The 19,747-nt window shown below is 40.0% G+C and overlaps 1 protein-coding gene across 2 annotated transcripts in view; it reads left to right on the top strand.

The window, feature by feature from the left end:
* Nucleotides 1–19,661, top strand: part of LOC147180965 (rap guanine nucleotide exchange factor 4-like) — a 30,457-nt gene extending 10,796 nt beyond the window's left edge. Inside the window, exons 1-27 of one of the 2 annotated variants that reach the window (XM_086075623.1) lie at nt 887–2,734; nt 3,588–3,660; nt 5,084–5,139; nt 5,786–5,892; nt 5,962–6,083; nt 7,032–7,215; nt 7,463–7,547; nt 7,753–7,813; nt 7,912–7,988; nt 9,232–9,378; nt 9,722–9,816; nt 9,898–9,983; nt 10,073–10,151; nt 11,008–11,158; nt 11,263–11,351; nt 11,449–11,476; nt 11,552–11,627; nt 13,251–13,397; nt 13,472–13,569; nt 15,067–15,192; nt 15,463–15,641; nt 15,718–15,808; nt 15,888–15,938; nt 16,012–16,099; nt 16,174–16,238; nt 17,571–17,625; nt 17,707–19,661. In XM_086075623.1, coding sequence (XP_085931749.1) covers nt 3,636–3,660; nt 5,084–5,139; nt 5,786–5,892; nt 5,962–6,083; nt 7,032–7,215; nt 7,463–7,547; nt 7,753–7,813; nt 7,912–7,988; nt 9,232–9,378; nt 9,722–9,816; nt 9,898–9,983; nt 10,073–10,151; nt 11,008–11,158; nt 11,263–11,351; nt 11,449–11,476; nt 11,552–11,627; nt 13,251–13,397; nt 13,472–13,569; nt 15,067–15,192; nt 15,463–15,641; nt 15,718–15,808; nt 15,888–15,938; nt 16,012–16,099; nt 16,174–16,238; nt 17,571–17,625; nt 17,707–17,834 — 2,496 coding nt within the window. In that variant the 5' untranslated portion in view covers nt 887–2,734; nt 3,588–3,635 and the 3' untranslated portion in view covers nt 17,835–19,661. Of the gene's footprint in view, nt 1–886; nt 2,735–3,587; nt 3,661–5,083; nt 5,140–5,785; nt 5,893–5,961; nt 6,084–7,031; nt 7,216–7,462; nt 7,548–7,752; nt 7,814–7,911; nt 7,989–9,231; nt 9,379–9,721; nt 9,817–9,897; nt 9,984–10,072; nt 10,152–11,007; nt 11,159–11,262; nt 11,352–11,448; nt 11,477–11,551; nt 11,628–13,250; nt 13,398–13,471; nt 13,570–15,066; nt 15,193–15,462; nt 15,642–15,717; nt 15,809–15,887; nt 15,939–16,011; nt 16,100–16,173; nt 16,239–17,570; nt 17,626–17,706 lie in introns of those variants that run through there. The other variant, XM_086075613.1, reaches the window with a different exon arrangement.
* The last annotated feature ends 86 nt before the right edge of the window (nt 19,662–19,747 follow it).

The following is a 19,747-nucleotide window of genomic DNA, read 5'->3' on the forward strand; positions in this document are numbered from 1 at the left end:
AAGAAAAAGGTCATTTTTTGAGAACGACTGTACCAATCAATTGTCTTAACATTGACATGTACACAATACAAGTCACACAAAAAATTACAATAAATTAGGGGTGTCAGGTGATTAAAATTTGTCATCGGAATTAATCGCATGATTTCAATAGTTAACCCACAATTAATCACAGATTTTATATCTGTTCTAAATGTTCAATAAAATGTACAGTAAAATATTGTAATAATAAGCTTTCATACTCTTGTAAACATAAAAGTGAAAAAAAGTTAAACTAATAGAAATATGGCTGCATCTTTTAGTCATTGATACAGTCATTTCATAATAATTCATAAAATTGAGTTAAAATCAATTTACTGTTCTGTAAAAAACAAACAAATGTGACATTGATTTGTGTTGAGGTCATTTGTCTGCCACTAGATTGCATTTGTAAGACGGTGACAGTCCAGTGCATTTTTATTTTCCTATTAAGCGCTGTATAATATTTAACATAAAGTAACTTGAAATTCTGCACATTTGTAAAATTGTAAAATGCAACTTGTCCCCAGTCTCCACAAATATATGCATTATTATTAAATTAAAATTAAATTGAGAACATACTACAATATATATATATATATACATCCCTTGAGCCGCAAAAAATTAATAAAATAAAAATAAAATAAATAATAATAATTTTCTATATATATATATATATATATATATATATATATATATATATATATATATATATATATATATATATATATATATATATATATATATATATATATATATATATATATATATATATATATATATATATATATATATATATATATATATATATAAATAAAGAGGCGGCACGGTGGATGACTGGTTAGCACGTTCGCCTCCCAATGCAGAGGACGTGAGATCAAGTCCGGGCTTCGGCCTTCCTGGGTGGAGTTTGCATGTTCTCCCCGCGCTCGTGTGGGTTTCTTCCGGGTACTCCGATTTCCTCCCACATTCCAAAGACATGCATGGCAGGTTAATCGAACACTCCAAATTGTCCATAGGTGTGAGTGTGGATGGTTGTTCGTCTCTGTGTGCCCTGTGATTGGCTGGAAACCAGTTCAGGGTGCACCCCGCCTACTGCCCGAAACCAGCTGGGATAGGCTCCAGCACCCCGCGACCCTTGTGAGGAAAAGCGGTTAAGAAAATGGATGGACAGATATATATATATATATATTATTATATATTTTTTTGCGGCTCAAGGGATGTTTAAGAAAGTTACTAGACGAAGTAGCATCCGTTTTTCAGCAGTTTCAGTCAAATGCTTGCTTTTTCATGCTTTTAAAGTTTTTTTTAATCCTTCAAATTTTGTGTGGTGTGCGAAATTTACGAAACATATTTATTTTCACGTTATTAGGACTTTAAACAAAAGGTGGACTAAAATACGACACTGCACATTTATGTGTTCTTTGCTACAGCCCCTCCACACGGTAGTAGCAGGGTCCCTGTGGGCCTCCCTAAGGCTTCTCCATTCACAATGTTGCTTGTCCTTGGCAGAGCAGCTGCTCTCTCACTATAAATTCACTTTCACGATCCAAGAGGCCGCGAGTGGCCATCCTGCTGTTTTTGTTGTGATTTTGCACCATCTAAATCAGGTTTGTCAAACTCATTTTCACCCCAGGCCGCATTGTAGTTATGGTTTCCCACACAGGGCCTTTATGACTGGAACGGAAACAAAATTCTCGTCATTTTTTTTTTACATACAAAGAAATGCTTTCAATATCTCAAAAGATTAAAATTGAAGGCATGTGGTGGCTGCATCACCCACCAGGCCTCTTGTTTGACACCCGTATCATACTGCAAAGGATGCAATTTGCTAACATTTGTCCATATAATACTCTCTCATGTTGTAAGTTGGTGTTTTTTTTTTCCTTCTTTGGTGTTATTATCACCACAGTGCAAGGTAGCTCTACTGCATGATGATGCTATCACTCTGTGATATGAGAACGCGTGTAGTTATTACTGAGCTTGTATCGCTAGTGTTTATCATCTAAATGCACTTACTCAGTCCCCCCCCCCCTCCTGTGCCGCCTATTTTAGGCCATACAGCAAGACTCGCAGCCCGAGGTTGTGTTCGTTTCAATCTTATTCACATCGTTGCAAAAGGCTCTTTGTGTTCCCTGTGTGTGTTTCACAAACAGGGCGACGGCAGTCATGTGTTTGTTTGAAGACGAAATAAAAGAAAGCAACACTGACGCACCATTCTCGCTCAGCCAAAATGACAAGAACAAGCAAGATGTGTAAACGTAGAGCGCTTTGTCGTTTATATCGGATTTGACTCGAATGCATGTTTTTTTACAAGGAGCCATTCAGACCTTTCTTTATTTACGTCTATCTCCCTCACTTCCTTTCCCTTGTGTTGGCCATGTTGTCTTTTCTCGTTGCCTCTGGCTCCATCCGCCTCACCCTCATTACCCCCTTTTCTTTCCCCTTCAGCCTCTAGAGTAGCTCGGAAATAGAAGGACACGGATCACTGTGGTAACCTGGGAGAGATGAGTGGTCGGGTTCTTGGCTCGGTTGCAGCAGGAGAGTGGGAGAGAGAGAGAGAGAGAGCTAGAGAGAGAGAGAAAGAGAGAGGAGGAGAGCTGCTTGTGTAGTGTACGATGCAATCAATCGGGCGGCGTGTGTGATCCGTAAAGGAGCAAAGGGCAGCTCTCGGGGGTCTCTTTTTCCACTTTTAGATGAAATTAGGTTGATTACTCAGGTGAGTCTGAATTATCGCTTGGAGCTGTCGTTTTTGTCATTTTGTTTATGCTTCTCAAAAAATTGTGTTTTGCACTTTTTATTGTTTCACTGTTTCTTTTCTGCACATGTGTATGTGTGTGTATGGCTCACAATCCATGGGTTGCTGCTTCCTAATGACCTTGTGAATGGAGTCATATTCAGGCTCACTTACCTGATGCTTTTGTTTCACAATTAGACGTGCAAACACAATTGGAGGATTTGGGAAAAAAGAGCATCTAGCCATTCAACCTGAATTAAACTGTATGCGAGCAGTTGTGCATCGAAACGATCGCTGCTATACAAAGGGCTTTGTTTTGACATAGTGGTGTCTGTGTGTGTCTGTTTTGACAAGTGTGTGAATGAGACTGATTGAATGGACGATGATGCATAGCAGAGGATACATTCCCAAACGTGTTAGTATTCATAACATGTTGCATTTCAGTTTCATTGGGTCTTCTGTTGCATTTATCATCACCGTCGTCATTTATTTACTTTATATGTCAATGTTGATGTTATGGAAATACATGTGTTTGCAAATCTCGGTCCAGAGGAGGAACCGAATTTCTTATTTGTTGGGAAGCTAAATGTGTTGACGTGCACTCGTGGGGTGGCGCGGCTCAGTGGTTGTCTCCCATCCGTAAGGTTGTGGGTTCGATGAACCCCGATTTGCTCCCAGCAGACCTGGCAGTGCCTTGCGTGGCAGCAGTCAACCACTGGTGTATGAATGGGTGAATGTGAGGCTTAATTGTAAAGCGCTTTGGGCACCATACGGTGTAGTTAAAGCGCTATATAAATGCAGTCCATTTAGCATTTGTGTGTGTTTGAACGTGCAGAAGCATCGTCAGAGCCTGGCTGGACTGTTGGCCCCTCCTTATGGCGCAATGGAGAGCGGATCCAACAATGACAGTGAGTCAACTTGCAGATCTTTCTGGACACGATGTTGTACTGGCTGTAATAGAGGAGTGCCTTGAGATACAAGTTTGATTTGTTTACGGACGATGCTCGTAATCTAAAACTCTTGCATCTCAAATCATCTTTCCCTACTAAGATGAATGTAAATGCCGTTAATATGTTCCAGGTCCCCTTTCCTACAAAAAAAAAGAAAAGAAGTTTGGAATGTGTTTTTAAAAATCCCTTCATATTATATATATTTAAAAAACAATTGATTAATGAGCTATTTAATAGAATGTAAAGAAACTGAACACATTTTACTACAAATTTTGCTTCAATTCAATGGACATTGTGCTATCTCTCAAGGTTATTATTTGACAAAAACTAAAGACATATCCATAACTAAATTTAAAATAACAAAATCTAAAGTTGAAAAAACATTATTTGTTCGCAAAATAAAATAAAAATGACAATGGTGTCAAAAACGGAAAACTGAAACTACGTCTTACATTTATAAAATTAACTAAAACTAACTATAACTATAGCGAAAATGTCCTTTGTTTTCATTTTATGTCAATTAATATCAAACGTGAGCTTTCAGGGTTCATTTTAAATGTATTGATTTTTTAGCACTGCTGTACATCCGTAGCTACAGCAGAAAAGGTCACTTGTTTGAGAATTGTAGTTTATCACAAAATACTTAGTGTGACTTTTTTTTAATCTTGCACACAACAAATACTCTATATATTTACGTAACTAAAACTGCAACAAACTTGTTTTTAAAATTAAATAAAATTAACTGAATTGAAAAAAAGTTTAATCGAAATAAAATCTAACTATCATGTAAAATCTACCCATACTATTCCCACTTCTAGAAAAAAACATTCCTTTACGCACATACACGATGAGTCACAAGTCATTCCTTTGTAAACGGCAGTAATATTAGTGGTTCTTCGCAGAGGATAAGTAATATAGACCTCTAAGTATTGTTATTATGCATCTACCTGTATTGGCCCAACTTTTGTGTTCATATATCCGTTGCTGAATATGTTTATAAATGTCTGACACCAATGCTATCCATACTATGTGTGCACAAAGTGATGTGCTTTGTTTTAAATACACCCGTAATTATCTTCGTTGAATATTTAGTTTGACAATAAACTTAAACTGGAAGTGGCAATAAACAGCTTGCAGCCTCTTTTTGTTGACTATCTTTCTAACTGCCACTTGTGAAGTGAGTGACTTGAATTCAATGCCAGTCAGTCGGAGCAAAAAATTGTCCATGTGATGGCTTGTAACTCAAGGCACCACTTTTTGTTCATTTGCATGCACTGTAGCTTTAATGCACCTTAATTTTCAGCAAATATTTGCATATGAGAGTGTCTTCTTCCCGTAAAATCATCTAACTCACACAGCTTAAATATGGTTTTCTCTTCAGGACATGCAGACAAAGACAACATGAACTCAGACTCTGCAAACAAAACTCACAATAAGGTAACTATGTTTCAAGCTTAAAGGCTGTGAGGACCACCTGATCTATAAATAAACGGATTCAGAGAAATGCTGACTTGCCCAAGGGCAAATATGCTGTTTGCCATTTATCTTGCATCATTGTTTGTGTCAAAAGGATTATAGATGGATGTTTTACTGGGTCGAATGGGAAAATAGAAATCTTGTGTTTGTCCGTGAATAAACTCGGATGCCCGAATAGACGTGTGTGTGTGTGTGTGTGTGTGTGTTCTGATGACTCACCACTGTGATCCTCTCTAGTTACCATATGCTAACACTAGTTAATGCATGCAGATGGAAGAAAGATCCTATCGGGCCAATTAGTGCGCCTTCCTTTGTTGCTTTGAAGCGTGGCGGCGTGAGCGTACGCACATCTGCCTCTTTAGATGCAGGTGTGAACTATGCACCTTTTTTTTTTTGCATCTACCACGCATGCATAGCACAGACCTCCATTAAGGCTTAAAACATTCAACACCTGTGATATTAATGAATGAACAGCTACTATCGCTCAAGATTTTCATACACTTAAAAGCAGGCAAATCTTCATCCATAATAGAAGGAAAATGAGAGTCGTGATGTGATTTTCCATATTACATTGAAATTGCTTCATTCAGTTCCCGGTGTTGTGTAGATTCCCACAGAGAAGCTCCAGCGAGCGGGTAAGGTTCTCCGCAACGCCATCCTGTCCAGAGCCCCCCACATGATCCGAGACAGGAAATACCACCTCAAGACATACAGGTGATTCTGAGCAAAATGTGTCATCTCTCCTTGCTGGATACTCACACTGTGTTAACGTTTGTTTCGCAGACAATGCTGTGTCGGCACAGAACTGGTGGACTGGCTTGTGCTGCAGAGTGCATGTGTTCTTACTCGTTCTCACGCTGTTGGCATGTGGCAGGCGCTGCTAGAAGATCAGGTGCTGAATCACGGTAGACAACATTTATTTTCTCATTCTCTGTTACTTACTTATGTGTTTGGTTTTCAACTAACAAGGCACTTTGTATTTGCACACTGATCTGTATATGGTACTGAATAGCCGATAGCCCATACACGCCCGTGCAAGCTGTTGAAGCCACAGGGCGGCCATCTTACCCCTCCCGTCTCACGAGCAGACTACTGTAGAAACTATACGTATATGTACAGATTAGACATTTACAGCTCGTAGGCTCTTAGTATGGGCCGGGGGAACAGGGGTGGGAGGTGCTGATTTCAACATTCCCCTTTTTCTTTTACCGCTCAGTTCCTTAGACCCCAAAATTAGATTTGGCTTCTGTTGAATTACAGGTATGATTCTTTAATAAAAAATAAATAAATTCACATTTCCTCCTGTAAACATCATTAAGCATATAACTTGTACATGTATTTAAGGCAAGTTTTTTTTCCATACTGTTTAATGTATAGGATCGCATACCGAGAAACGTTTCGTGGGAGTGGTAATATGGCGGCCTCGCGGCTTCAAAAGTATTGGCCTATCGGCTATCCAGTCATATATACAGATCAGTGGTATTTGTTTCACATAAGTCAGTGGTGTCCAAACAATGGCTCCGGGGCCATCTTCGGCCCGCTGTCCATTTTCTAGTGGTCGTGAGCATTAGCAAAAAAAAAATTATCAGTGACTATTCAAAAGTTGAGTTCGAACATTCTTAAAAACAAAACACTAAATATAATGCAATTGCTTGATTGATTGGTTTTAATGCGTTTAATAAAGTCGGACAATGTCAAAGTGACCCTTGCACACTTTTTTTGGTACGAGGTCTTCAAAGGAAAAAGTTTGGAGTTTGGACACCCCTGACTTAAGTCAAAGACGCTTAAATAAATATGACAAGGCTTGCTTTTGGGTTTAAAAGAGTGACTTTGCGGTCTCGTTCCCTCTGCAGTGGACCAGGAGCTGGGCTTCCAGGACAAGTACCTGTTCTACCGCTTTCTCGATGACGAGGAAGAGGACGCGCCGTTGCCTAGTGAGGAAGAGAAGCGGGAGAGTGAAGAGGAACTGCCGGAGACCATCCTCTTCCTCGCTCAGATTGGACCAGACGCACTGCTGCGCATGATCCTCAGGAAGTCGTAAGGAGCAACACATTGTTGCTTATAGCCGACGATGCAACACATTCCCAATTGGTTATATAACAAACCTGCAAGAAACACCTTTTGTATGCTATTAGCCAGTTTGTCAAGTAAGCATTTCTTTGACATTGCACATGAAAAGTTGCTGAAGAGCTGCTTCCTTCCTTCACAGCTGTATAAGAGGTGACAGCATGCATGACATCATCATGGTGAGTTAAGTGTGACTACCCTCTGACTGTGTGCGCAGGCCTGGTCAGAGGACAGGCGATGACCTGGAGATCATCTACGACGAGTTGCTTCACATCAAGGCCTTAGCTCACCTCTCCAACACTGTGAGTCAACCACTCTGCTTCATTCAAATACAAACTGAATGGATACATGCATTTTAAAGCGATGGTCTGTTTTCACTGCGGCCAACGTTCCTACTTTTGACATTTTTTCTTACTTTACACATGTAATCAAGTAAAACAAATTGTATTTTTTTTCTTAAATGCTTCCTGTCTGCTGAACAATGCGTCGATGTGTTCTCACTGGTAGGTGAAGAGGGAACTGGCGAGTGTTGTTATCTTCGAGTCGCACGCTAAAGCTGGAACTGTGTGTAGGTCTACAATTTGCTGTCGACTCAAATTTCTGCTTCTTTTTGTTTAATGTGTTAAAAAAAAATGAATGTGGGGTTTGTGTCGTTGCATCTTCCAGTGTTCAACCAAGGAGAAGAGGGCACCTCATGGTACATCATCCAGAAGGGCTCCGTTAATGTGGTTATCTATGGCAAGGTGGGTTAAATACTGTCTGTTTTTTTTGTTTTGTTTTTTACAGTGCATCAACTGATTTTATCCGACATTTGAAAATGTAGTCTCAGTTTTTGTCCAGTTTCAATCACGCTTGTTAGTTTTTAACCGAGTCAACCTCATTCCAATTTTTATTTAGTCCATTTTTATTTGACTATAAATCTAGCATTTTAGGCTTTATTTTTGTCCAAGAAAACATAATTTTATTGGTCATCAGATTATGTTGAACATTTCAGATCTAAAACTATTTCACATAAAACGTTCTCTCATCTTTTTGATGAAAAACAACTAGACGCAACAATTACAGTATATCAACAAGTGGCCACTAGGGCTCCATGCTACGAGCTAGTAAATTAGCCAGCATTAGTTAGCAGTCAGATTAACATTATTGTTGGAACGTTATAGCCTTTATGTTGGAACTATAATTTACTCTTTTTTTTTTCTTTCACTTTGAATCAACTTCCTGTCTGTCCGATGTGATTGTGCATGAAAAAAGATTTGACAAAATCATATAATTTCTGTCTCGTTTTTGTTCATGAACTAGAATGTCCATAGATTTTAGTCCACTTTTTATTAAGTGAAGTACATTTTCGTCTTGTCTTCATTAGTTGACGAAAATGCATACTGATTAAGTCCCAGTTATTGTTTATTAATGAGGGTTTTAGTCTAGTCTAGTTTTAGTCCGGTGAAAATTTATTTTTGTTTGGTTTTCATTAATGAAATTAATATCACTGTATAGCAGACAAGCAGGGCTGGACTGGCACAAAAAAAATCGGTCCTGGTATTTTAACTTAAACCTGCCATCCTGGCCCGGCCGATTTCCTGAACACCTCGCCTAACACATAATTCTGCCACTGATGTTGACTTATATGATTAATGGACTAGTCCCTCTAAATTGTGGGCCAGTCTCTTGAGGTAAAATGCAGGAAAATAATTGAAAAGCACTGCATCGGCCCCAAAAGACGCCGGCCCACTGGGCATCTGCCCTGTATGCCAGATGGGCAGTCCAGCCCTGTAGACAAATTTGGCACGTGGAGGCTGAAGGACACCAGCAGAGTTCCTCTAAGTTCAATCATGACATCGCTGGGAAATGTCTGAAAGGCAAATTTCACTTGGCAAGCACACGTGCACACTTGTTTTGATGATTCATTCCACTTGCGAGTGTTCCAGCACCTTTCTTCAGGCTTCCGGAATATTTAAATATGGTGTTCATCTGTGTGTGTGCCAGGGGGTGGTGTGTACGCTCCACGAGGGTGACGACTTTGGAAAGTTGGCCCTTGTTACCGATTCACCTCGCGCTGCCTCCATTGTCCTAAGAGAGGACAACTGCCACTTCCTTCGTGTAGACAAGGAGGATTTCAACAGGATTCTCAGGGTACGGGGATCCGAACTGGATCGAGATCATTGATGGGGGAATACGGAAAACGGTCTTGTTGTTATCTAGGTTCTATTTAACCCACTTGAGTACATTATTTTCGGCTCTTAACCCAGGAAATGTGCTGAAATTAGATTTGTCATAGTGGGAGTGGGAGACACAGCTATCGATTTTGTTTCTTGCTCTAAGGTCACCTGGGTAAGGTACCAGACTGATCATGTGCAACCGCAACCTTCCCCGACCTCGATTGTCTGAACTCGGGCATCATGTTACACTGATGTTTGTCTCCCCCTTGTGGCATACAGTAGTCATCCATTTGGATTGTGTCTTGCCTTGATTGCAGGATGTGGAGGCCAACACGGTACGTTTGAAAGAGCACGAACAAGCGGTGCTGGTCTTAGAAAAGAGTCCTCGAGCCTCAACCCTGGGAAGCATCAAGTATACATAAAAACAACACAATATCACCTTTTGTTCGAGCAAAGGAGTTGTCATTTATTGTCATCCTCAACCTTTTGTCAGGTACACTGTGATCTCAGGCACTCCAGACAAGATTCTTGAGCACTTTTTGGAGACCATGAGAATGGACATACATCACAGTGAACCAGGTTGCCCAACAAAACACAAACACAAACGTATTGATTGGCTTTCCTCTAATTCTTCCTCTTTTTTTGCTGTGTATTTCTTCTTCTCTCAGACCCAGCAGTGGACGATTTTGTCCTCATGCACTGTGTCTTCATGCCCAACAGCCAGCTGTGCCCGCTACTCATGGCGCAATATCCTTTTCGGCTTTCACCTCTCTACCCTTTGTCCGTCTCTGTATACTATCACGCTTGAAAATTGTTGCCTGAATATGCTCCCATATGTATTAATAATATTTACGATATAGCCCACGTATTATTATTATTTTTAACCGGCAGATGGGACTGGCCATTTGTACAAAGGTACTTGAGGTAGTTAAAATAGGTAAAATATTTTATTTGACTAGTTTAAATAATTCATTATCTTTTTTTATTGTAATAGTTATGGTTAATTTAATTATCCATTTTTATTTTTTTTTACATAACGCATGCCTTCACAGTGAGTGACTTTTCATTATGACCAATCAATTATTTATGAAAATTGTTTAATGTACATCTATTTGTGTCACTAATATTTATTCTAAAATGTTTCGAACATCCAGTTAGTTAATAAAAATGGATTTAACATATAAAATGTAATGATTTTTTTTTTAATTAGCCAATTTCAGGCAAAAACAACAACAACATAATATTACAGGACCGTACTAGTGTGTCCGACAGACTACGTTCTTCTTCGTATCTTAAACTTCTTTTACATAATGCCCCTAGTGTTCAGACTGAGACGTCGCAAAACCGAAGTGCCTTGTGTTACAGGCCAGTCATGATTAGTTGTTACTTTAATACGTTTTATATTTGAGTGAAACCTATGCCATGTTCAAGAAGTTTGTTTTGTGTTCATAAAACACATTTTCATCAAAATTGCAAGACGTAATGGCATTATCAAGTATCAATAGTGTCAGCAGGTACTCAAATGTAAGTACTTGTACTCATACTCGGTTTTGGGGGGAAATGGTATCAGTGCATGTGTTTTTATCTTTAACAAGGTGCGCACCTACCATGCGGCCTCCCCACCCGGCTCCGAGCAGGAGAGGTTGGAGCATGCGCTCAACTGTAAGAGGAGGGCTCTCATTCTGGCCCTGCGTTGGGCTAACACACACACATTTCTTCTCGAGGAAGAGCCTGCTGCAATTTCCTTCCTTGAGGTAGCGGCAGCATGCTTTCTAAATCCGAACGCTCTGTGATTACGTTTGAATTGATACATATTGACCCAGTAAATGTTGCATGGTTTTTCTTCTTTTCTCTTTAGGAGTTGTTTGGAAGCGTATCAAATGACTCACGGATGCTCAGAGCATTGAAAGATTTGCTTCCTGACCTAGAGAAAGTTGTCAAACTACAGTACGTTTCCACTCGTGTATCATAAACTGACCACACATGCTTTATATTGTGTGCCGCAACTCTGATTTATTCTGTTATGATCGTCTTTTTTTTGTAGTTCGGAGGAAGCCAAGGCCACAAAAAAGGCAAGTCTATATCCAAGACATGATCACTGGTGCATTCATGGTGCTGTATTTGTTGACTGTCTTTTCATTCAACAGAAGACTTTAATACGACAGTTCAGCAATGGTGAGGAGAGGCTGCAGAAGAAGCAGGCCATTAGAAATCACGATGACAGTAAGTGTCTGTGAGATGGGATTTAAAACAGTGTCTCTATCGCCCTCGGTATCATGACATTTTTTTTTTCAAGATTTCTTCATGTTGCAGTAGTTCATTTTTGCTTATCTCACGGTCGCTTTTGTTTTTATTTATTTGTAGAGATAGCGCTTGTTCATTCAAGATGTTTATTTGTCATGCGACCATTGTGTTTTTACTGTACACATAAGAGCCGTCTCAACCAATAATGCGCCTCCTACCGTCACAAGACCCAAATATCAAAAAAGCTTACCTTCACTGCATTGCATTAAAGGGGAAGTCAACCCAAAAATGTATTCTGACAATATGTTCTATGCAGCCCCACTGGTCTAAAATATGGTATTCTTGTTAATATTGCGTTAGTGGACTATGAGTTAAGTAGCAAAATCCAGCTATTTTAATCCATCTCAGGGGGCGGCCATTTTGTCACTTGTTGCTCAGGTCTCAGGTAACCACCAATCACAGCGCAGCTTCAGAAAACAGGGCCGAGCTGTGATTGGTTGTCGCCTGAGCCTTGAGCAACATTGATGTCATCTTCAGTCGACAGCAAGTGGCAAAATGGCCGCCACTAGAGATGGATTAAAATAGCTGGATTTTGCTTCACAACTCATATTCCACAAATGTAATATTAATCAGAATGTCATGTTTAGACTTGTGATGTCACATATAAGATATTATTGTCAAGGAATGTTTAAGGTTGACTTCCACTTTAAAGTTCTACAGATGCTAGTTACTCTGAAGCTCTTGGCTCTTTGTGGGGGTTCAATCTCAGAGTAAATGATGCACCCTCCAAAAGATTTATCATTGCCTATAGATGCCACAAAATGGCTGCAAAACAACTCTTTTTGTCTAAATGAGACTCCTCAACTCACAGTTCTTTAAGAAATGCCAAAAGATACTGGCATAGTATTCTATTTGTGTAAATGAAGCCCCTCAACTTACTTCAACATACATCCTAGACAACAATACAATTAAAATGGCGCCAAAGTCATACTTTTGTAAATAAATCTCCTCAAGTTACTTTTACATAGTTAAGAATCAGATTTATTGGCCAAGTATGTAAAAACAATGAAACAGGACGAGAAGTTTGTTGGTTCGCTAGTTAGTGTCCCATTTTTCTTAGATGGGAAAAGGGGAACAGGAGGGGGGGGGGGGGATAAGGCCCAATCTGTGCTCCTTTAAAGGGGATCACAAAGATGCCATAAGATGACAGCAAAGCACAGTTAAAAAAAATAAAAATAAAAAAATAAACTCAACAAATATCAATACAAGATGATGCCAAAGTTTGTCAAAATAAAACTTCCTATCTCACCTCAGCATACTTTCTTGACCCCAAGATGGTGTAAAACACAATTTCTGTCAAAATAAAACTCCTCAACTAACTAACAACGTTCCTTAAAAGACGACACAATATGCTGAAGCAATTTGTGTATACCCGCACACAAATACAGCAAATCGTGACGAACCTTTGACGGTGTCAGTGAAACTTGAGCGCTGTCAAAAATGTTGTCGCAACTCTTGTGGAGGATCTTACTAGACCGTGCAGCTGTGCCTAATTGCTCACGAGTACAATCAAAGTTCATTCCAACGTGTGTTATGTACAAGTCCTATTGAAGGTGTACTGCAGCGACCACACGTACACCACCATCCGAGTTGCCGTGGCAGCGACGGGCAGAGAAGTGATAAGCGCCGTGGCCGACAAACTGGGTTCCAGTGACGAGCTCGTGCTGGTTCACCTCAGCTGCGCTGGCGGTAAGAGGAAAGCCTGGCACAACGCAAAGCGCTCGCTTATCTCGCCAGTGATTTGATGCCCATTTGCTTTACAGAGAAACAAATCCTGAAGCCCAATGACGTGTCCGTGTTTTCTACTCTGGGCATCAACGGGCGATTATTTGCTTGTGCACGAGAGCAACTCGGCAGTCTGGTAAGTCGTGATGGATTTGCTTTGTATGGGGGTTTTAACTCAGCGGACAAAATATTCGGTACGCACCTGCACAATCTAACCTGTGTTCCATTGGGGCCATTTTATTCCAAGGAACGATGTTGTTTGAGTTTAGGATCGTCATTTAAATGACGATTGTAAGTCAGGTGATCTTCATTTTCAACAAAATTTGTGATTTGCTCCATTTTGTGGCATCTTGGTCCCAAGGAACTATGTTGAAGTACGTTAAGGAGCTTCATTTTAGACTAATCTAGTGGTTTGCTGCCATCTTGTTGTCAAGAAACTATGTTGAAGTGAGTTGAGGAGCTTCATTTAGACAAAAGTATTGCTTTGGCACCATCTTGTGACATCTTAGTGCCAAGGAATTTAGTTGAAGTGAGTTGTTTGGACAAGAGTAGTGCTTTGCTAGCATCTTGTGGCATCTTGGTCTAGGAATTATTTTGAAGGGAGTTGAGTATCTTTATTTTGATAAAAGTAGTGCTTTGCCTCTATCTTGTTAGTTTAGGAGCCTAATTTGGGCATAACTACTGCTTTGGCGCCATCATGTGCTGTCTGCTGTTTGAGGCGTCAATTAATTACTCACAGATTTTCGCTATTTGCGGCACGGCATGGAGTTATAACATTTAAAAAAAAAAATATGATATAAAATATAATACAGTAGATATCTTTGAAATAGGGCTGGGAGAGCTAAGAAATAAAATCTCATTCATTCACAACGATTACTATTTTAATCATTATTTTCACCGTGTACTTTTGAGTAAGATCAAGTTAAAAAAACAAAACAATTACAACAAAAGTTATACAAAGGTGGTACTCAAACTTATAATGATCCTTTCTCTTATCTTCCACTTTTTAGTTATAAATATTTCTCGTATGACAGAACCTCAAACTTTTATTAAAATATTTAATTATATTATATTATATTATATAAGGTTTCAATGATTCCTATGCAAAATGTTCAGACAACAACAACATACTGATTCTTAATTTAGTTTTATCAAAAACTTAACATTCATAGTTTGTGCTTAAATGAAGAAATGTAATAGTTGGTAGCTATTGTAAACATCATCGTCTTGTACACCACCCATCCAGCATTCTGCCACTTGTGCAAAATTACAACTCACAATAACATTTGGATGTAACATTTTGATAATCCAGATTTCACAATTTAGCAAATTTTCAACGATTCAATTTTTGCAATGACGATTAACCGAATTAGTTCGATTTATTGCCCAGCCAAAGTAGACAATATCAAGCTTATGCACTACATCAAATTAGATGATGCAGGTTTAATCACAGAGTAGACCAGTGCATAACTATTTTAAGTATGATGTATTTCTTTGTGGTTGTACGACTGTGAAAACCACAAAATAAATTGTATGCATCCTTAGTAATGATCTTTTTTGTGACCATGTATTTGAGTTTGATGCTAATTAATGTATGTATTGATTTTTGCCGATTCTGCCATCTGTGTATCAGACTCCTCTTCCAGACCAGGAGGGACCCTCAGCAGGTTCAATGTCGACCTTTGAGCTGATGAGTTCCAAGGATCTGGCCTATCAAATGACAATGTTTGACTGGGAGCTCTTCAGCTGTGTGCACGAGGTAGCACATGACACAAACACACACGCGCATAAATACACAGCCGTTCTCTGCACTTTTTGCGGTTCACTAGTTGCAAACTCACCTATTGGCGGTTATCGTGCTCATTGTGAAAGATGGCACACAAGCTCCTGTCTAAATAGGAAAGTAGTAAATGTTCAGCTAATCATAAATGAAGCATTCTATAGGACTAACTATGCAAATATGAGCTAACTTAAAAGTTGCGTTGCGATTTGAAAAGCTTGCTAACGCCATGTCAACCCAACCCCTCAGCACGAACTGCTCTATCGCACGTTTGGCCGCCAAAGCTTCCGAAGAACCACGGCCAACCTGGACCTTTTCCTGCGAAGGTTCAACCAGGTTCAGCTGTGGGTGGTCACCGAGGTGTGTCTCTGCGCACAGCTCAGTAAGCGGGTCCAGCTCCTCAAGAAGTTCATCAAGATAGCTGCGCAGTGAGTGGGACGGACACCTTCGTGAAAGAGGAGTCAAAAGTTTGCTCTTTGTTTACGATTTTCTGTTGGTTCACAGCTGTCGGGAGTTTAAGAACCTGAATTCATTCTTTGCCATCATCATGGGCATGAGCAACCCCGCTGTAAGCAGGCTGAGTCAGACCTGGGAGGTAAGCATCATTTCCTACTTCAAACGGACCGTTTTCAACACACAGCAATGTTCAATTGTATAATGCCGTCCCTCATCAGAAGCTGCCTACCAAGTTTAAGAAGTTCTATGCTGAGTTTGAGAGCATGATGGTGAGTCGCAGATTAAAAGTGAATATGAATATTCACGTTGAGATGAGGAATTGACGTTACGTTTTATGTTCAGGACCCATCCAGAAACCATCGATCCTACCGACTAACTGTTACCAAACTTGAGCCGCCAATCATCCCTTTTATGCCCCTCCTACTCAAAGGTAGCATTCGTGGAGAGCACGCACTGTTTCGTTTTTGGATCACATCACACTCATAACGTCAAATGTCATTGCAGATATGACTTTTACGCATGACGGCAACAAGACATTCATTGACAGCATGGTCAATTTTGAGAAAATGGTAAGGCATCATTTTTATTGACATACTAAATTTTGTCATCTGCACTACTCTCAAAAATTAACATTGAAGAGATGAAACTTTACCCAAATGCCAAATACAGTGGAATGATTTTTTTTCTTCCAATAAGGATAAAATAATTCTATTTTTATTGTTCTTTTTAAAAGCATATATAGTAGTAAAAACTCAAGTGTGTCCTGGGTCGTCCCCGGGGCCTCCCGCCGGTAGGACATGCCCGGAACACCTCCCCAGGGAGGCGCCCTGGAGGCATCCGAACCAGATGCCCGAGCCACCTCAACTGGTTCCTCTCAACGTGGAGGAGTAGCGACTCGACGCTGAGTCCTTCCCGGATGACCGAGCTTCTCACCCTATCTCTAAGGGAGAGCCCGGCCCCCCTGCAGAGGAAACTCACTTGTATCCGGGATCTTGTTCTTTCGGTCACGACCCACAGCTCGTGACCATAGGTGAGGACAGGAACGTAGATCGACCGGTAAATCGAGAGCTTTGCCTTTCGGCTCAGCTCCTTCTTCACCACAACGGACCGATACAGCGTCCGCATCACTGCAGAGGCTGCACCGATCCGCCTGTCGATCTCCCGCTCCATTCTGCCCTCACTCGTGAACAAGACCCCAAGATACTTGAACTCCTCCACTTGGGGCAGGACCTCATCCCCGACCCGGAGAGGGCACTCCACCCTTTTCCGACTGAGGACCATGGTCTCGGATTTGGAGGTGCTGATCTTCATCCCAACCGCTTCACACTCGGCTACGAACCGCTCCAGTGACAGCTGGAGATCACGGCTTGAGGAAGCCAACAGCACCACATCATCTGCAAAAAGCAGAGATGCAATGTTGAGGCCACCAAACCGGACCCCCTCAACACTCCGGCTGCGCCTAGAAATTCTGTCCATAAAAGTTATGAACAGAATCTGTGACAAAGGGCAACCTTGGCGGAGTCCAACCCTCACAGGAAACAAATTCGACTTACTGCCGGCAATGCGGACCAAACTCTGACATCGGTCGTACAGGGGCCTGACACCCCTAATTATAATTATGTAATTATAAATTATTATATTATAATTAATTTTATTATAATTAGGAATTATATAATTATAAAATTATAATTCAAATCTAATAATATTCATTTGTGTCATGCAGACATAAATAAAGAAACATTTAGCTATTATTATTACTACTGTAATTAACTTGCCATAATGACAGAAACATTTTCATGTCAGCTCGCTAAGTATCTCAAGGCACCACCCTATAATTAACTATTGACGAGTAGTGTAATTGGTTGAAAGCTGCAATAATATTTGGGTTCTCTCTTCATCAGCGTATGATAGCAAACACAATTCGACAAGTGAGGCACTGTAGAAGCCAGCCTTTCAGTAAGTCTTCCCATTCTTTACACGTGTTCTTTGCTTTACAAGCAGTTTCCATATAAATAACAATTTGTGTGTCCAATTCAGATCCTGACATCTGCCAACCCAACAAGAATCAGGCGGAGATCAGAGGCTACGTCAGGAAGCTCTGCGTGATCGACAACCAGAGGGCGCTGACGCAGCTCTCCTACAGGCTGGAACCTCGGCGGACATGAGATCCGAATCGTTCACCACCTCGCCTTCCTTGTGACTTCGCACGAAGCCGACGCGTCGCCAACTGCGCGTTAAGTAGCAAAACACAACAGTCAGTGACTTTGAAAACTCTTAAGACAAATACTGTGCCATGAAAGGCCTCTTCCTATCACCGTGTCTTAGCCTCAAGCAAGAAGGAGGCTTAATACCGTAGTAGTCGTTGCTGTTTTGGGACCTGTTAGATAGAACCGTCATGTATAGAACTTGAATCAATATCCCGCATGACTGAACTTCATAGGCTTGGTGTTCTATACAGTGGATTTCTATCAGAGTGCCCTGCAATGTTGTGCTACCCAACAAGCTCCTTTTTATCCTCCAAATGCTCCAAAGTGAAGCATAATCTATAGTTCTAAATCGCTATACGTCATACAGTGAATCCCCATTTATCTTGATATAGAGGGACCCTATTGAAAACATTTTTAATTTATCGTTTTGCCCCTCCCACACACTTTAATGTAAAATTGACACGTTCAACAAAAGAGAATTAAGCATTGTATATTTAAACTCCGAAAGGTTCAACCTAACCATATCATTTAATCTAACGTAAATTCCCTAGTGTAATGCTAACGTATAATTCTTTGTACAATGAAATCAGAATTGATGTTATAATTTTTATAAACCTTCAAACAACTGCTACTTTAACACACACTCTATATTCACTTGCCTATATAGTGGTACCTGGACTTCGAGTGACTCGACTTTGAGTTATGAGCATACATCGTGGTAGCAAATTTCACAAAAAGCAACAGCTAGTCAACTACTTCAAAAAAGAGGCCAACAAGATGAACGTTTTCTAGCTTAATGCTAGCACACAATGTAAGACGTCATTGATAGGCTAACAAAACTAGCATTGATGTTGCGGTAGTTATTACCCTTTACACAACAAATACTTAAACACACAAAAATACAGGATTTCATAGTGTATGTTTCAAATAATATATAATATTTATATGCCAAATATTACTGAAGTTTACTGAGTCACTTAGCTTCCTGTATGTCCCTATTAGACTGCCCCCTGGTGGCCAAGCCATGCACACTATAAGGAGTACAATGTGCGGCTGGAACAAATGAATAACCTTTCCATTCACTAAATATGATTTGAGCGTATTTTGAGTTACCCGCGTAACAGAATGAAATAAACTTGTAAGTTAAGGCACCACTGTATTTTGTAAAAATGCTGTATTCCATCTAAAGAAACACAATTGACAAAAACTGATTTGAATAGGAAAACAAGTTTTGATTTAAAAGATGTGTGTACTGACATGCTCATTCATATTGTAAAATGACAAGAAAAGTTTTGCTTCATACTCTTTTGGTCTCACTAAATCCCACTGAACGGAACCCAATCGAATCTAGCGCTTCTAAAGTATTATTTCGAGCCCTAATGGTGTTCAAACAGTGATTGAATATGTCACGGTGGTACGACGACATTTCATTTTTGCCTCGGAGTAAAACTCCTGCTCCCCCCTTGGTGATGTTGCTTGTTAGGATCTCTTCTAAAGTCAGTTGTCGTTTGGCTGGGTCAAGTTTTCAAAAAGATTTTCATTTCAGGAGAAATCTCGCAAACTCTTGCAGTTGTGTTCTGTCCATTTGTTTTTTATTATGATTTTTTGTTTTTTTAGGTGTGCGTAGGTTTTGGGTGTGATATTGACAACTGTGATTGATTTTCATTTGAACTCAGGAGCTTTAAATGTAATGGTGTGTATCGAGAACTGCCCAGTGGCTTGCTTCCATCATGAGCAGCTGGTATATGTGCTGTACGTGTTAATAAAAACACATCATTTAACAGACATCGTGACTAAATGACATTTTTCAAGAAATCCCTTAATACAGAAAGTGTGTACAAATTCGAACCAATGCAAAAGCTGTGTCAGAA

The sequence above is a fragment of the Leptonotus elevatus genome, chromosome 1, assembly GCF_054856555.1.
Source record: "Leptonotus elevatus isolate MCC_2025b chromosome 1, RoL_Lele_1.0, whole genome shotgun sequence".
Classification (NCBI taxonomy): Eukaryota; Metazoa; Chordata; class Actinopteri; order Syngnathiformes; family Syngnathidae; genus Leptonotus; species Leptonotus elevatus.